Source organism: Perognathus longimembris, chromosome 10 (assembly GCF_023159225.1).
Source record: "Perognathus longimembris pacificus isolate PPM17 chromosome 10, ASM2315922v1, whole genome shotgun sequence".
NCBI lineage: Eukaryota > Metazoa > Chordata > Mammalia > Rodentia > Heteromyidae > Perognathus > Perognathus longimembris.
This window is the reverse complement of record NC_063170.1, coordinates 40,413,636-40,432,288: the sequence shown is the minus strand read 5'-3', so window position 1 is coordinate 40,432,288 and position 18,653 is coordinate 40,413,636. Positions and strand designations below refer to the sequence as shown.

At 37.1% G+C, this 18,653-nt stretch overlaps 1 protein-coding gene across 8 annotated transcripts in view; it reads left to right on the top strand.

The window, feature by feature from the left end:
• The window catches only part of Satb1 (SATB homeobox 1), a 102,428-nt gene that overhangs the window by 57,435 nt on the left and 26,340 nt on the right, over positions 1-18,653 (top strand). For all 8 annotated transcript variants that reach the window (XM_048355938.1, XM_048355940.1, XM_048355939.1 and 5 more), the window contains exons 8-9: positions 2,228-2,440; positions 9,458-9,613. In XM_048355938.1, the coding sequence (XP_048211895.1) occupies positions 2,228-2,440; positions 9,458-9,613 (369 nt within the window). The remainder of the gene's footprint in view (positions 1-2,227; positions 2,441-9,457; positions 9,614-18,653) is intronic.

The following is an 18,653-nucleotide window of genomic DNA, read 5'->3' as shown; positions in this document are numbered from 1 at the left end:
AAAAAATTACCAAACTATTAGTGAAAATAAGCATCTCAAAGTGTCACATAATTAATTGGTTTGGTAAGTGTCCTTCAAACACTTAGATGGTAGGTACTTTGCTAGGGAAACAAAAGTGAATATTAAACTCAAGGAATATGTAACATACTATGTTTATATATATGGAATGTATGCATATTTCTCTGTATTTTGGTGCCTTATTTATAGTTTGGCCCTCATTGTTTGAGTCAAGTCTTAGCCCAAGCTGCTGAGATTCATGATCCTTCTGGTTTCTGTGTCCTGAGTGCTGGGATTACAGATATGCATCAACACAATGGGCTTCCTAGCACATTTTTAAATATATAACATTTGCTTGAGAGTAGTGGCAAGCAAGGGCTCTTTTATTATACCTGTTGTTCAGAATTTATTATTTTTATTTTTAGTGATCTTTGTGTTTTGGTTTCAGTATGACATCAAAAGTATACATAATCTTATTAGTGGGCCTTATGCAAATTGAATTTTAGTTAAATTGACTGAGTGTTTTATTCTAGAACAGACACCATTGCAACACTTAGTTGTTAGTATTGTGAACAGAAGATATATCTTCACATTCAGTCACATTTCTTGTAGGGAAACTGAAGGTTTAGCTCCAAATTCCAGGTTTTGATTATATTAGACCAAGTAGGAGATTTCTTTAAAATTGACTCAAACCTCTCAAACCTGTTGGAGATGTTTCATTTTTTAATATCAGCTTATAAGTCATTTTAAAACTTGACAGTGCTTTTATAATATCTGCACCCAGCTGTTATATTTAGGCAGTGTGGAACATTATCTTGAGAAATAGTGCACAAAACCAGGTTTTCACTTCTAGGAAACCACAAATAATAAAACCTTGGGACTCTATTATTTTTGACAATTCTCTCATTACAGGTACTTTTTAGCCATTTCTGTAGGGTTTTGGAGAGTGTATTTACAGATGATATAGGAATGGAATTTTAGTCTGAGCTATATATTGTGAAAGCTGGCAATCTACATGAAGAAAGTAGACATGTTCTGATGTTCTAAGCTTTATTCCATACACCAGATTGATTAGTGCTGCTCAGTCATCAGAACGTTGTCAGATTTCAGTACTTCTGTTTCATATTATCCCTGACACATATTAAGGGAAATTCATCCATTTAAAAAAAAGTTCTTCTGAAAGTTAAAAAAAAATTAGGGAAGCAGCTCTGTGGCTCAACGTGGTAGAGTGCTAGCCTTGAGCAAAATTGCTCAGGGACAGTGCCCTAGCCCTGAGTTCAAGCCGACAGACTGAACAAAACAAACAAACAAAAAACAAAACTGAAGATGAATGCTGTATTATTTGGGGAAGAGAGACACCTGAAAGGAATTTTCTTATGGTCTGTGACTTTTCCCCATTATTAGTAATGATTTTTATTCCCCAAGAAATTTAGTAATTACAAAATTTGACAAGATTCTTTGCCTTGGCATATTGTGGTGGATTTTTATAGTATGGAAGACGGGTTATGTATTTCACATTTTATCTTTGGGTTCTGAAGTTCAGAACTTCAACCTGTAACCCAGAGGTTACAGCAAGATCTTATTTAGAATCATTAGGACACACGTGCTTCCCTTTAATGGTAAATTGAAATGGCCACTTGATGCCATTTACTTGGATAATTTGCAGATTAAGAAATTACTTAAAGTATTGCCTGTAAATATACAGCATAGATCCTAGGTGATGCTTTTAAAATTTTATTTGAGGTACATTGCAGTTTGCTTCCTGGTATTTTCTTGAAAAATAATTCTACTTACTATTCTAGAAAAATGGCTTCTTGTCTTTCCATATTGAACTGTTGGCATTCCCTTGCCTTTGTCTAGGGAGCTTGAGAACTATACAGTTCAATGCTGTTGTATTATGAGGATTTCATTTGTGCTTAACTTCCCTCTATCTTCTTTCTGTGAAAGATTTCATGGCAAGTTAACCTACTCAAAAGAAGGAGACCAATTAGGCAGTTTCGGTTTATGTTATATGTAAAGCAGATGTTTAATAAAATTAAGAACACAATTGAGACTCTCTTCTCCACTGCTTCAATTGTAACTAATATATTCCTATGAAGAATTAATGCCTCTGAGTCTTCATTTCCTTAACAGAGTGGAAAAGGGGCGGGGCGGGGGAGAGGGAGGGGAGAGGAGGCATCCCCAGGGGCTAGCTTGAGCAAACTCACACTGTCCCTTTCATTATCTTCAGGGCTTGCTTTCAGAAATCCTCCGGAAGGAAGAGGACCCCAAGACTGCATCCCAGTCTTTGCTGGTAAACCTTCGAGCTATGCAGAATTTCTTGCAGTTACCAGAAGCAGAAAGAGACCGAATATACCAGGATGAAAGGGAGAGGAGCTTGAATGCTGCATCAGCTATGAGTCCAGCCCCTCTGATAAGCACACCACCCAGCCGACCTCCCCAGGTGCAGTCTCTTCTTCCTTGCTCCTCTCTCTTTTTAAAACAATGTTTAAGGAAGAATCTCGGCAAGAAATAAAATAGATTCCAGTTTTAAAGAATTCACATAGTTGCTTGAGGAGAATTTGGTCCCAAATCACAAATTCTGGTATAGAAACAATAAACTACTAATTAGGTAGAGGAAAGGAAATAGCTTTGTGTTAATCTATTTAGATTCTTTGGGTGGGAGGGGAGAGTAAAAAGAGTCTTAAAGTGGATATTTGCCTCTACCTCTGTTACTAAATCAAGAAGTATTTTAAACTCAACAGAACAAAAAAGAATAAAGTCAATATTACCCTTATCAGTTTTAGAGCTGCCATTTGAATAGTAAATAAATAAAAATAAGTAATTCCATTTGTATTTATGCTTTCCAATATGAAGTGCAGCTGGTACCAATTACACATCATCTCGTTTGTGATCTTTCATAATTAAGTTTAATACTATCCTTGAAGGCAGCTTTAAATGGGATTGATAAGGAATTCCATCCATATTCCCAGAAATGGGCACATTTTCTATTTTTCCAGCCTCCTTTTCACACTTTGAGGAAAGGAAAAAAAGTCATTTCTCAGGTAATGTCTGTAAATGCATCTGGATGGTTATTTTTTAAGTTGAGGTTTAAAAAGCAGCCTTATAACTATTATGAGAATTCAAGAAGTTAAGTTTCAGTAGAAACTATTGGACAAAAGTTTTAAAGTAGATTGGGCTTAAATTCACAAGCAACTGTGTGGTTGTTTTGTTTGTATGTTTAATTTATGACATGTACAAGTCTTAAAAACATAAAATCAACTAAAACTATATAAAAATTGAGTAAGGAGCACAGATTCCAAGTATTCCTATAACATGTCAATGAAATTATATGCTTGTGTTGATTTCTTTGCATCAATGCTAACTGTCATGTATTTCTAAATATAACAATTTTAAAAAAGACTATTCAGCAATTTAAAAAAAGGAAGTATTACATATAGTCCATGAGTGAAGACCGTACATAATATCCAGTCACTTGCTGAGCATCTTATACTGCTGTTCATTAAGTTCTGAAATACTTGCTATTTAGAAATGACACAAAAGTCCATTTTCTCCATCTTTAATGAAAATCAGGCTGGACTTGATGTGCACAGGCACAGGCTATAAAGAAGTCATGTTTCTCTTCTAAGAAGAATGGCAGCTGTGTGTCTGTTGTATACTTATATACTTCCACTGAGTTTGATCTCTAAACAAACCACTTCCTAAGATAAAGAATGAACAACTCTTTATATACACATGACTTTTATAAGGGTAATTAAATAAAAAAAAACTTTACTTAGATGATTTTTCCCCATCATTAGTTAACCTGTTCCTATGCTCTTTACCAACAGTTCTGGACAGAATTATTTTGTTTATCACTTGATTTGCAATGCCAATAGAAGAATAGCTTGCTTAAGAGCTATATGAATTTCAACACTGAACATCTTTTATTTTGAATCTGCCTAAATCTTTGCTTTGGTGGTTCTTTAATACAGCTTTTGTTTTTTAATTTTTCTAGGATTTTGAGTGTCTCACTTTCCAAATGTGTTTACACTATCCTTATTCATTAAGGTTGTTTTTTTTCCCTAGCTAAACATTGCTTTAATTCTTTAGTGATACTTCGTTTCATGTCCGTTTTAGATACTCTTAGTGGATTCCCTAAGTATATGAGACAAATACAGTATCTACCATGGACAGTTTGGTACAGAAAATATATATGATTTATTATGGCCTGGTTTATTGGCTTCTTAGTTGAGTCACTTTTTAATTCAAGAGAGGTAGATATTTTGCCTTTAGCTGATGTATGTAGCCAAAGATGAACATATAAATGTAGTTCAATGAATAAGTAGATTCTTAGTGAAATTTTTTCAGACAAAGTCTCTCCCTAGGGCAGTATTACCAGCCATCTAACCAAATTCCAAAATGACTAATACATGTATGTGTGTGTCTTATTTGCCCCTACAGAGTTCCTTTGCATTATTTATCGTTACAGTGAAGAGTTCACTTTCAATCTGTTCCCATTTTGTCCTTTAACAGTGATCGCATGGATTAAATTTTTAGAAATTCTTGATAGATTAAAGGCATCGTCATTGAGATAAGGACTTTTGGATTTGGAAAAAAGTATGCTTCAGAACAATTGGACTAGTAGAGTTTTTGGATTGGATCCAATATATCACACAAAAGGGTTTTTCTGTGCTTATTACAAATGACTAAAATGGAGGTGACCATGGATACACAGACTGAAGAATTCTGCCTTTTTTAATTCTAGATTTTGCCCAAGTCTAGGGCAAATCACTTTGCATTCTTTTTCCTCCAAAATGAGGAGATAGGCTGAGGCCCCGAGTGGCTCCCAGGCACCTTTAGGTCTGAAAGACTGGATTATCTTCCAGTTCCTTAAAGATATAGACCTCATATGATATGATTTAACGTTTGCTTGGGACATGCCAGATCTTGGAGCTAAACTATTGAGGCTCTTAGATTTGAAATTATCTTCAGCAAAGGACTTCTCTGGCTACCAGGGGCTACCAAGTATAGTTCCTAGAAATACCTCACCCAGCCTCCAGAAACAACAAAATTCTCAGCTGGCCCAACCAAGGGTTCTTTCTATGACTCCTGTCCAATAAGGGCAGCCATGGTGGCTTTCATTCTCTGCCTGGGGAGGGAACCTCTCTCAGCCAGACCTGTTTGCCAAAAGTATATTTTCCCAACTTACATTTACCAATGTAAGAAGTTGGAATACCTTGCATTTCATAATAGTTCACAGTTTTCTAAGCACCTTCACATGCATTCATTCATTGGTTCTTCATACCAGCCTTTTGCTTAGAGAAATGAGAAACCCAAGTGAAAGGCTTAATTAAAAGTTTTCAAATCCCCCATTAAAGTCTGTTGCTCTTTCTTATACCTCAAGCTATCTCCTCAACATACAAATAGATTTATTTTAGAAAGGGGAAAATGAAACTTGGAGGACTTTTCTGATTATTTTAGAGGATGGAAAGTTGTAGTGTCAGATTGGAAAGAGGAATGCATTTGAGAAAATTGTCCTGGTGGAATGAATTGAACATTGAACAAATGATCTACTTGAGAAGACTTTGGATAATTGTGTTTATGAAATTGTGGTGAAAATACCCCTTCCAAATTTTGGTCATAAGAAAGTTACCTAGGAGAAACTTATTTTCCCAAAGTTCCTTGGTTTTAAAAGACTCCTGACTGTGCTTTACAAATTTATTTATTAGAGGAGTTTTATCTTATCAGTTCTGAGTTGATGATTTCTGGTGGTTTCATTTGTGTATTCTTATACATATGACTTTGGGAGTTAAATTAATTTTACAGTTTTAAATTCCATAAAAGGGCAGTTTGAAAGCATGTAATTACCAACTTATAACTACATGTGAATTATATAATCCTTATTTTCTTCATTTGTTAATACATCTCTTTCCCTAATTCTTTATTCTAAAGTAAAGCATAATATCTGATAATAACACTTTAGAAAATGTACAGAGTCTACATAAGAAATAAATAGTCTGGTAGCTCCAGTGTGCCAGCCAGCTCTTCTACTTCTCCTTTCCTTTAGAGACTTTATCTTATATATAAGCCCAGGCTGGTCTTGAACTCACAGTCCTTCTGCCTCTGCCTCTGTGATCCCAGTACTTGTATCACAGGCATGTGATACCATGCCTGGTGGTAAGTGAATTTTTCATCAGTTAAATAAAAAAGTCTCTTAAAGCAGAACTCTATATAATTTCCATGGTCTCTTAGATAAGACCCAGAGCCAAGATAAGATTCACCACCAAGCATCTAAAATTTAGATCTCAACTTTGAGCCATGGACGTGACTTAACATTTTGTTATTATACACCTTTTTCTACAGGGTGATCATAGTACTTACTGTAGGCTGTTATGTAGATTACAAAGTTACCCATTAACAAAATGTTCAGCACATAATAACCAGATCATAAGTGTTCAGCTTTATTGTGAAGATTATTTTTACCAAATACAGAAAGCTTTGATTCTGTGTATGTGAGAGCTCTGTGCTTGCAGCCCACTCCTCGTGCTTCAAGGAGTAGCACGTTCACCAGCCCAGACCAAAGGGGAATTAAATTTGTGTAGTCCAAAGTATGATTTAATGCACTTAGCAATCATTGAAGAAGCAAAATAGAGTTTTCATGGAAAATGTGTGCGGTACTGCACCAATTTAGTGAACCAAAAGGCCCCCCCTAGTTCTGTACCCTCTCCTCACATGGGAGGGTAAAGAGTAGAAGCATCTAACTACTTCCCTGGCGCCTCTTTAATGATGGAGTAGTCCCCCCTACTTTGATAAAAGCCCTTCCGAAGGCAACTGCATTTATTTCACCTCTTGTGCTATTTGTGGAGAAGAGTGAAGAGTAGCTTGTTTTGCCTGGAATGAACTACTTTATGAATTTTAATGTGTGATATAACATTAAAAGCTAAAGCAGGATTAAAGAAGATATTTTTTTGTACTAAGCTAAAATAGTACTTAGTAGAGTGAGATAGAAAAGATTTTTGTTTCCATTTTTACCTGGGGAAAATTTCAGCTTTCATTTTTTGAAAGGCTGTCCAAGTCAGGTCCCCTTAAGCAATAGCTTGTGTTTAAGAAAAAAATGTGATTCCAGAAGTCTAATACCTTATCTGTGATAAGATAGATGCATATCTGGGCCAAGGAGATAGAAAAAAGAACTTTTCTAAATATTTTTTTAATGAGTAATACAGATCAATATTTCTAACTTTATATTTCTAAGTTCCCTCCTCCTCCTTTTAAAAGTTTTACAAGATGCTTGAGTTCCACTTTTATTTTGATAATGTTGGCTACTAATTATTTGATGTTAAAAGGATTTAGAATTCTCGCTGTTTGGTTCAAGTTGCAATTACTCTATAAAAAATAAAGCAATGAAAAATTTAAAAACAGAATCATAGGGTTGAAAGAAATGGTTATAATCTACCTCAAAGATAAATTCTCCCATTTAATGTTTTACAAAAGAATGAAAATTATTTTAAAAAACAGATGGAGAGTCCAAGTTTCCCAAAACTTGGTCTCTTATTATTGTGATGTGGATTGATTCTGAAGAACAGTTCCTTCCAGGGCCCAGAGTTTGGGCCTCCATTTCTATGACATTCAATTTTCAAAACAATTGAAATGGCTTTTCTTTTCTCTTTCATTTAAGTGGTGAGAAAAATAGGTATTAAAAGGGACCCCATGAGGTGATCAAATCTATCCCTGTGCCTCAAAGCAAGACCACCCCAGAGCAAAGTTTCAAATCTCACCAAAGCAACTTTGTAGGCAATTTATGGTAATGCGTTAACTCTTCTGGCTCCTAAAGTGGTGTTTAGCAGATTATTGCTTCAAAGCCCTGTGTGTGTCTTAGTGGCCTCCAGTCCTTAATACACCTCTGCGAATGCCCTTGCTTGCTTCTTACACCCCAGAGCTAGAAAGCGAGCCCTGGAGATACAGCTTCAGTTCTCAGCATTCTGTCCCAGGTTTAAAGGAGGCAGTGAGGCCAGCATGCAGTCATGTCGTCTTCTTGGGCCTGTCCAGACATGGCATGATGAATGTCATGGTAGACCAGCCCACCTGCTTTCTCTAGATCAGCAAGGGTTGACTTCGCTAGCTTGCCAGAGTTAGAAAGATTGAGAAGACACATTTTAAAGGGAGTTTAGTCTTCTAGGGTAAACCTGCATTGCTCCTTTCATGGCACTTATTTTGGGGATGAGACCTATCCCTGGAAGACTTGCAGTTTGACTAAAGTTTTATATGATTAGATGCCAGCAATAGCTTGTTTATTCTAAAATTCCTTTGTGTTCTACTTGTTCCTGTGAGTTGTGGAAAAGGCGTAGATTCTAGAGGACAGAACCTGGGTCTGAAAGGATTTGAAGAGGCCCTTCAGAGAGCACTGCTGGGAGAAGCTTGATCCTGCCTAGAGTCTTGTGTTTCATTTACAGTTTTATGAAGTTCTTAGTAAAAATTCAGCTTATGGAGTTCCTTTGTAAATTTTCACATAACTGATTCGTATAACTGCATAATAAAAATTAAATTTAGAGTTTACAAAATGAATAATAATATCGATAAATCTGGAAGTCAAGATGTTATTTTTTTTCTCCTCCAAATTTTGTGACATTTTCCTGATGATTTCTTCTTATCATAATTATCAAAAGGTTGGTATTACTTTTTCACTCTTGAGTTATGCATTTTAAATATGTAAAGTCACTGATTATATATTTTGTGTAACTTACCATAATATTCTCTTAAATGTTGTGAAACATTTTCTTATTGTCTGGTTCTATGAGTCAAAAAGAAGTAGTTATAGACAAGGGTGCCAGGAAAAGATAAAATAATTATACAGAACAGCTTGGACATGCACGTGTAAAATGCAACCAGCCTTTATGATAATTAACCACGGCACTCTACCTGTTTCATGGATGGATAGAAGATTTAAATACGCAGTTCTGCAAATGGCTTTGTTATGGAAGATTTTTAAAATGAAACATAAGAGGAAGAGGCATAAAAAAGAATCTAAAATTAAAAAGGCCATAGTATATAATAGCTATTAGTGATGCAATTGTCTATTAGGCACCGGGCACCCAGTGAAGATACAGCACTGTGCATTATGATCTTAATTGTGAATTTCCTTTGTTAGGGTTGGAATGGAAGGTAATTGGGAGACAATTAGTTTAGGGTTTTCAAGTCTTTGCAACTATCCTGTTTTCCAGAAAACTTACTTTATGGCATTATAATTCCTGGTTGTCAGCTAGCAGTTGCTGTCACATTACAGATGCAATCATCCATGACAATGTGACTTCCTTAACTTAAGCAATCTGATCTCAGGGCAATAACTAATGTTGAATGACTGCACTGTTGATCACCTTGATCATAAAAGGAGCAACAATGTCCAGTTTGGATGCTGAGCCTGAGAAGCTTCAAAACAATTTGGCCAATGAAAAATGACAGCAATGTTCAAAATGTTTTGTAGGTGAAAACAGCTACTATTGCCACTGAGAGGAATGGGAAACCAGAGAACAATACCATGAACATTAATGCCTCCATTTATGATGAGATTCAGCAGGAAATGAAGCGCGCTAAAGTGTCCCAGGCACTATTTGCAAAGGTTGCAGCAACCAAAAGCCAGGTAAGATCCTCTTTTGGGCATGGCAGTGTTTATCAGTGATGCCTCTGGCATTTTCATTAAAAGCTGTGTCTGCTTTCACTGTGAACTTTGCGCCACGGAGAGGTCACCATCTCTAGGATTATGTGCACAGTTCCGTGAATGAAATGTGCAGATGCAGGTTAGAGACATAGGCTTTGGTTTCCCTCCAATACTCATTTCAAGACCAAAGATTTTTCTATTCACCCATAAATCTGTTGAAATGAAATTTCAAAGACTATTATGACACATAGAAAGTTTCTCAACCTGTTATTTTGTAATTGTAATTCATTTTCTATTGTGCCATTATTACTTAGATGACCATGATTTTTATTCTAAAATATACAAATGCTATACAAGTGTTAGGTGCAATTACGAAACCCCTCTCATACACATGTATCTTTGTATATTAATCATTTTAGTCTTTCTGTAGATGTGTATAAGACATACAAATTAACAATTAGAAAACATGTCCAGTTCTGACTAATTATAGCTGAAGGGTTTGAATTGAGAAAATTGCAAATCTCTACAAATACAGATGAAAACAAAGAGTAGATGATACAGCCTTTATCACACATTGATAGCTTTTGTTTATCATGATAGAATCATCTGTAGGAATAAACTCAAAATCATATATAATTTTCTCAAAATTCAAGAACACTTCTTGGGGCTGGGAATGTGGCTTAGTCGTAGAGTGCTTGCCCAGCATGCATGAAACCCTGGGTTCAATTCCTCAATACCACAGAAACAGAAACAGACAAGAGTGGTGTGGTGCGTTGGCTCAAGTGGTAGAGTGCTAGCCTTGAGCAAAAGAAGCTCAAGGACAGCACCTAGACCCTGAATTCAAGTCCCAGGACTGGCCAAAAAAAAAAAAAAAGGAAAGGAAAAAAAGAATACTTCTTAAGGGATTAGAAGAATACAAAACTTGCCTTTGCAAAAGGAGTTGGGAACACTTACCAAGGTGATACTTAGAAGCAGTCCATGGTTCCAGGTGAGATTTGAATGCTTGAAATGTTTTGCAAGTAATGAACCCCCTTTTATGTAACATCCTTGGTATTATCAGTCTGTGATAAAATCTACAATCTTGGCAATATTTATAGCAGAATATTTATAACACTTTTTTTAGCTTTTCCTAAAATTTTACTCTATCAGCATTAATAGTGGTATTTAATGAGACTTTGGCTTTAGAAAAATATTGTTCTTGTTTAAGTTATAGACTGATGAAATACTTAAGGGATATCTTGGAAATGTTATATAAAAATGATTAAACTCAAGCTGTGGACTGTAAAAATTATAGCTTTATAGGCCACATGCCTGCCTACCCTTCAATCACTGTCAAAGTGATAATTTCTACAATAATATGTTTCTTTTATTGTGAGATTCTAAACATCAAGTGCTGTTTAAACATTAAACGGAATTGTTTATGTTAGTGCTGTACTCAGCGTGTCATACATCAGGCCACCGTAATCTCTCATGGAATGTAAAATTCTGTCATGAATCATGGCTTGTATATCGGAAATTACTGTAATTTTGATTGGAAATTACAGGGCTCTTGAAATGTTTCTAATTATGATAGAATGTTAGAGCCGCTTCAAACCTGTGTGCGTCTTCAGATGTCTTCATTTACACACCAAGACTATGTATTAAGGAGAAAAGTCCCGTGCCCACTTTACCCACCCACCCTGAACATTCTTGTTTTGACTATTTAGTCTAATTGTAATGAGGATCTCTTATTTAAATATACATAATCTTGCTTTTCTTTCTGATCCCACAAATTTTTTTTTCTTGACCTCTCCAATTATCGAGAATAAGACTACATTCCTACAGGAGCCAAGCTCTTTTCCCAGATCTCCAACAAGATAAACCAGCAATGAATTATTATAATCTATCTGGTCAGCTGTGAAACAAAACAAAAATGAATATTAATGCTTTTCAATAAGTATTCTTTAATTGACTTTTATTGATCATTGACTTCAATCTGGTGACCCACCCCAGCCACTACCATTTCTCTTGGCCAAGATACTGATTTTGGAACTCTTCTCGAAGTAACAACAGTTGGCTACTGCACCAATGTATGTGATACTCTGGCTTTTCAAACATCCATAACTTTGTAGCCTGCTTTTTTCATCTTCACTAAGCCCTTGTTTCAGCAATAATGATGGGCATCTGCTATGTTGATTTGTTGCCTAAGACCTTCCAAGCATATGTGTGTGTGTGTGTGTGTGTGTGTGTGTGTGTGTGTGTGTGTGTGTGTGTTGGTGTGTGTTTGCCAGTCCTGGAGTTTGAACTCAGGGCCTGAGCACTGTCCCTGGCTTCTTTTTTTTTTTTTTTTGCTCAAGGCTAGCACTCTACCTCTTGAGCCACAGCCCCACTTCCAGGTTTTTCTTTTTATGTGGTGCTGAGGAATTGAACCCAGGGCTTCATGCATGCAAGGCAAGTAAGTACGCTACCACTAAGCCACATTCCCAGCCCAACCCTCCAAACTTTTATCCAATCTCTTAGGATTGCTAGAGTGAGAATCCTAGGAAACCACTGTAGGCTGTGGCATCAAGCCAACTGACCATTTTCATCCGTATGAGTAGTTAATGCTGACTTCTATTTTAACTCCCTAGCAGAGCATTTTTGTAGTTTTCTTTTGGTTCTTCACTTAAATGCATGTACTACTCTTTTTATGATAATATGTGCAAAGATTGCAGATGGCTTAAAACGTAAGTACTCAAACTAGACATAGCCCTAAGAAAGGAAATATAAATAACAAGGAAAGGTGGCCATTTACTTAGATTCTGTTCTCCTGCTCTGATTTATAAAGTAGCTTGAAAAATGAACAAAATAATCTTCAGAACCAACAGACCTTAATAATTCATAGTGAACATATGTAGCTTCTAAGATAGTTATTTCTTAATTTAATTTTATTGTCAAGGTGATGTACAGAGGGGTTACAGTTACATACATAAGGTAGTGAGTACATTTCTTGTCAAGTTTGTTACCCTCTCCCTTATTTTTCTCCCACGTTTGTTCCACTCCCATTCTCCCCACTTGCCCAAGTTGTACGGTTAATTTCCAGCATATTGTCTTGTGAGTATCACTGTTACATTGGTTTGCCCTTTGTCTCACCATTTTGATGTTCCCCTTCTCTTCCCCAGTTCAGATAAACATACATACAACACCCAGGGTACCAAAATCAAATACAGTGACAACAGGATAAACAATAGGAAAGAAAGTTGAAAGAAAAAAGAAGTCGTTTCATATATTATGTTAAAAGTAACAACAAAGATAGTTCTAGCAGAGTATCACAATAGCCCAATAGCTATGTACATTTGATCATATATATATGTATATTTGATCATATAAAATGATGTTAAGCCAAATGAACTCTAAGATAGTTATTTATACCTCAGATAGTGTGCCAGGGATAATGAGAATAACACAGCATTCCTTGCCTCTCAGGTCAAGTATGCACAAAGAGAGGAACCAAAAGTACCTCCATTTCAGCCCATCTTCCTTCATTTTTGTCTTATCCTGGTTTGCTTGGGTTAGCTGAACATCATCACCTCTTTTGCACTAGACCTTTTGTCACATTATTTATTTACCTTAATTTATTTTAGTAACCCTGTGAGCTAGTATTGTTTACCTCCATTTGCATGTGATGGTTACACCGCTAATAAATGGAAGAGTCACCTCCAAATTGAATCTGTCCTACTATTTTAGTGTCTCCCAAGGGATGCAGGGAGCATGAACACTGCAGTTACCACTACCTCAGCAAAGATCAATTAAGGTTGTTGGAGTAGTTGATCATGGAAAGAGTGAGGTCTTTCCTTTTCTTCATTGATGTGCTTGTGAACCAGAGGCTCATACCACCACAAAGCCTTGGGATCCCAGGCTTTTTCTATAGATGGAGGTGGGAATGAATGGTGGAAGAGCCAAAGGAGGTCCAGGCAGTGATCCAGGCAGTTGCTGGCACCATCATTTTGGGAAATCACATAAACTTACTAAGCCCAAGATTCTTTCAGCATAGGAGGCAGTCACATGCTCTGATGTATGCAGAAGAGCTTTTAAATTGTACAGCACTATATACAAATGGAAAACATTTTATAATGTGCTAAGTAAGAGGTTTAGTCCTCCATATGGAGAAGAGTGATTTATTTATCATGTATTTATGTATTTCAAATAGCTTCCATCTTAAAAGGTAAAATGGGATCTGGAGTGACTAATGCATCAAGTATTCGCAGGACCAGAAACAACCTCATGCCGATCCCACCATTTCACATGTATTATATTAGCTCTTCTCTTCAATGAATAATAGAAATGCGATTGTTTTTAACGTCTGAGTAAAATATGCAAGTAAAAAACTGAAGGTAGGCTACTTTTTGTGCTTGGTTAGGAAAGCAGGCTAATGCAAACTTTAAAAAGATGATATGCTTTAAGCATAATGTGAATAGCTACAAATGAATACACTTTATATTCTGGGTGTTCAAATAAGCAGCAGTTTCTTTTTTCCCCAAGTTGAATCATATTGGAATTTTATCAAACATTTACTCTGATACCATTCAAATAATGATGAGAGTAGAGTTTGCTAATTTTACTGTTAAAAAAAATAGTTGATTTGGGTAATAACCATTATGGTATCAAGGTTCAGTTACTGTTCATTGGTTATAGTGTTTTCATATGGGAGATGGAAATGGAATTTTTTCCTTAATAGTGGCAGATGTTGGAATCTAATTTTATTCCACAGCAAACCCCTGGAGAGCTCTGAGACTTAAGGTGTATGTCCAGCAAGGGGACATTAGCAGTGCCGTAGGCCTTGCCTTGTATATGCAAGTGTTACATTGATTTTTATGTTTGCAAAGGTGGAGCCAGCAGACCCAGCAGCACAGACAGAGAGCCAAGCTGAATGCTTTTACAGCATCCCCACTTGTGTTTAGAAATGATTCCCTTCTTTCACCTTATTGTTGGACAGGGTCTTTTAAGCAAAGAAAGTAGATGATGAAGATTTTATTTGACTATAAGACAATTAAGATCCTTTGCAGGCTGTGCAGGTTATAGGAATCTGGCAACTACAAATTGTCTCGATTGATAGATATGTTTGTGCTTGCACATGTATGTGTATGCACACACACACACTTGCCAGTACTGGGGCTTGAACTTACTAGGGCCTGGTTGCCCTCCCTTAGCTTTTTTGCTCAAAGATAGCACTCTACTTCTGGCTTGGTGGTTAATTGAAGATGAGTCTCCATAGACTTTCTTGCCCAGGCTTGAACCAAGATCTTCAGATCTCAGCCTCCTGAGTAGCTAGGATTATATAGGTGAGCCACTGGTGCCCAACTTGCTAAGTATGGATTTTAATACTTAGCTCCTACCACACCTAATTTTTTCCCTGATCTGCAAAAGTAGAACAATTAGCACAAGAGAACACATTTTTTCTCTGTTCAGTCTATTTTTTTGATATTTTTTTTTCCTTGAGATGTGGAGCCTCTAGGATGAGCAAGAAATGAAAAAGGGCAAAAAACAGAGTACTTCAGAATACTGAAGCTTATTGGTAAAACACAAAGAATCCTTCCTACTCTTAGGTTAGGAATTCTTAGATGGTGATTGAAATGTCATATTTTAAATAAGACATATCTCACAAACCAGTGGGTCTAGAAATAGTGCTAAAAATATAGATATCCTTGCTGAGAACTGGAATCATTAGTGACAAAAATCTACGAATAAAATCAAGAAGCCAGTAGCACTGTATTCCGTGTTCTACCATGCTACATTCCATGGAAACTCCAGTTTGAAGCTGTGTGCTGATTCATTCTTCTGCAATGTTCAAGTAACAGATGTTGCTGCAACACGATTTCACCTGTATAGCTTCTTATTTAAGGCAGGCAGGAGGCCTAGCAGACTAGAAAGTCACAGTTTCTGTTATTTCTGGTGCCATTTCCTTCTGTAGCAGTCTGTGTGAATTTATATTGTGTCCTCAGAGCCCCTTCTCATGGGTACTTGAAGGTTTTTTAAGGCAGTGTCTGAAAAACTGTCCTTTAGCTAGGCAGAGGATACCTGGGCAGGAGCAGCTTAGACTGGCATGGATCCACTTGCCCACGGGAAGAAGGGACAAAAGGAGCATTTGTAGATGAATAGCCCAGCAGCATACATCTCAACCATCTGTGTGTCAAGTCCCTCATTCCTTTCTGGAGGCTTCTGTATCATCTTCTTCCATAGGACTTGGAAGTTTTTCCTCTCTGCTTTTGGTGTTATTAGCAATCATTGCTGAAAGTCTCTTATCTCTAAATATTAGAAATCCATGTTGGCTTTAGTTTTCTAAAACATTGATCTCTCTGTACATTTCTAGCTGAATACAAATAGGACTACTGACATTATTGGCTTTAGGTACTACTCTGATAGTCTAAATGTATGCGATTGTGTGTTCATTACATGGTGTGTGTGTGTGTGTGTGTGTGTGTGTGTGTATTCACTCACCAATACTGAGGCTTGAACTCAGGCCATGGGCACTGTCCTGTAGTGTTTCACTTAAGGCTAGCACTCTTGAACCACACTTCCACTTCCAGCTTTTTTGCTGACTAATTAGAGGTAAGAGTCTCAGATTCATATTCCCAGGCTGTCTTCAAAACTGTGATCTTCAGATCTCAGCCTCCTAAGTAGCTAGGATTATTAATACAAGCCTCTGGTATCTGGCAGTTACATTATTTTTAAAAGCTAAATATGTGAGTGGGACTATGAGCCCTTTTAGATTTGTGCATTCTTAAAATAAGCATGTTTTGGGCTGAGTTAAAATTGAACAAAAGGGGCTGGGGATATGGCCTAGTGGCAAGAGTGCTTGCCTCGTATACATGAGGCCCTGGGTTCAATTCCCTAGCACCACATATAAAGAAAATGGCCAGAAGTGGCACTGTGGCTCAAGTGGCAGAGTGCTAGCCTTGAGCAAAAAGTAGCCAGGGACAGTGCTCAGGCCCTGAGTCCAAGGCCCAGGACTGGCCAAAAAAAAAAAAAAAAAAATTGAACAAAAGGTCTTTAGCTGTCTTGATGTTACACATTTTTCCTCCTTTAAGCTTAAAGTTGAATGGGAGTAAGCCATAAATATATGTTTTTCTTTGACCTCACTTCATAGGTTTGTTTCAAATATAGTTTATAACTTATTGAAGTCCAATTTTTCACTTTTAGGAAATGTCACAAGAAAATTTTTAGGTGAGACCTGAAGAGAATCAGTTTCCAGACTGGGGGCCAGTTCTTTAAAGATGGGGGGGAACCATGTGAGGAAGTTGATGAAGGCGTGGCAGAGGTTGTCACAGGGGTTTGGTATATGCCTTCTGAAGCATGGGTATGCACATTCCATATTGATCTATTTATCGAATCTGCATTAATCGTGGCCCTCTTTTGTCCTCAAAGGATAGCACAAGCTGAAAGTATAGGCTGAGAACATCCCATGCAGGTTCCTCTTTTTCATTCAGCTTTAGCATTTGAAGAGCTAGCTCCTTAGAACAGCAGTGGGGATCTACAAAAAGGGAGTTAGGAAAAGAGCAGCCCAACAGGATTAAGCTCATAATGGGAATCTGTCTGAGAACTTAATGTCAATCAGTTAAACTTAGCACACAACTGTAGCATAATGTCATCCCTTAACCAACTACCAGATTAAAACACGGTGTGCTTGCTCAAAACTCTGACTGGTTGTCTTTTGCATTTGGGATATTGCAGGTAGGTTTTAACTTTATCTTCTTTCTTCCTTATGTGAGAACTGAAAATAATGGCCCTGTGAAATAAACATATCTGTGAAAATGCATTTATGTGAAATGGCAATAGAAAAATAGCTCTGAAAGAAACTCTACTGTTAAAGTTTCACATCAGTGAAGCAGGGATAGAAGAATTTACATAGGTGATAGGAATCTAATGTAGATTCTTCCTGTCTTAGGAAGAGGACGTCTAGCATCTTACAGAGTAACCTTGGAGGTGGCTTTCTTTTCCAAGCAGACTTGTTACACTTTTGGTGTTCCTTTTGGTTTTGGCAAAATGACACAAGAGTCACAGCATATCTTAAAAGCAAGTGATAGTAGTTTAGAGATCAGTAGAAATGTAGCTATTCTGTAATTTATCACTACATACTTGCAAAATGCAAGCTCCGGATCATCTCTGGAGTTGATGTGCAATTACCAAATTGGTGCAGTTCCCCCCCCCCGCCCACCTCCAAATCTTAATCTCCTTGTGTTAATAGAAAATTGATTCTCCTTTGATTTCTTGGTTCAACAATTCCAGTTGCCCTGGCATATTTTTTGAACAGTTCCCTTTCCAACCAGAATGCTTTAGGAATTGGGTTTAAGCACACTGTTTCATAAACTGCCAGCCTCTCCGGCCGCCCCAGTGCCTCTGATTCTGTAAATCAGATCATAGGCGGCATGCTGTCATATAATAAGGTGTCTGATCCTTATTACCAGTTTGTTGATGCACAGACTCCTTCAAATTGACCATTGCAACACATGGTTTCCCCTGAAACTAGCTGTGATAATTAGCGTGGTTCTAATGAGACAGAATGTCACTGATCTTGTGCTGAACTGTCGAGTATCGACACTACGGATGGGAACTGTCAGAGCCTGCCATCTGTGACAGCGCTTGGCATATTCCAGTGGCAAGGTAGAGCATGCTCAATAGAGTGTTTTCAAACAAATGGCCCTTTTCTTGAGTAGTGCTCTGTGTTCTGTTCAACCAGAAGGATGGATGACCCAATTTGGTCCCTACGCAAAACCCAGTTAGAGATCGAAATGGGGATAAATATTTAAATCTCTGTTCCATGTTAAGAAAGAAATGTTTTGTTTAGCAGGTGAATTTTAAGTGATGTTCTTTCCATTCCCTGGTATGGTTTGGTTTTGTTGTTGTTTGTTTGTTTTGTTTTTGCTTCTCCCAATGGTCCCATATTGTCAGTTTATAGTAAAGCAGTCATTGACGATACTTTCCCCCAATTTTACAATTGCCTTGTTTAGAGGAGATTTGTTGGGGAGTTGGGGATGGCTCAGTGTGATAAAGCAGTCTTACTTAA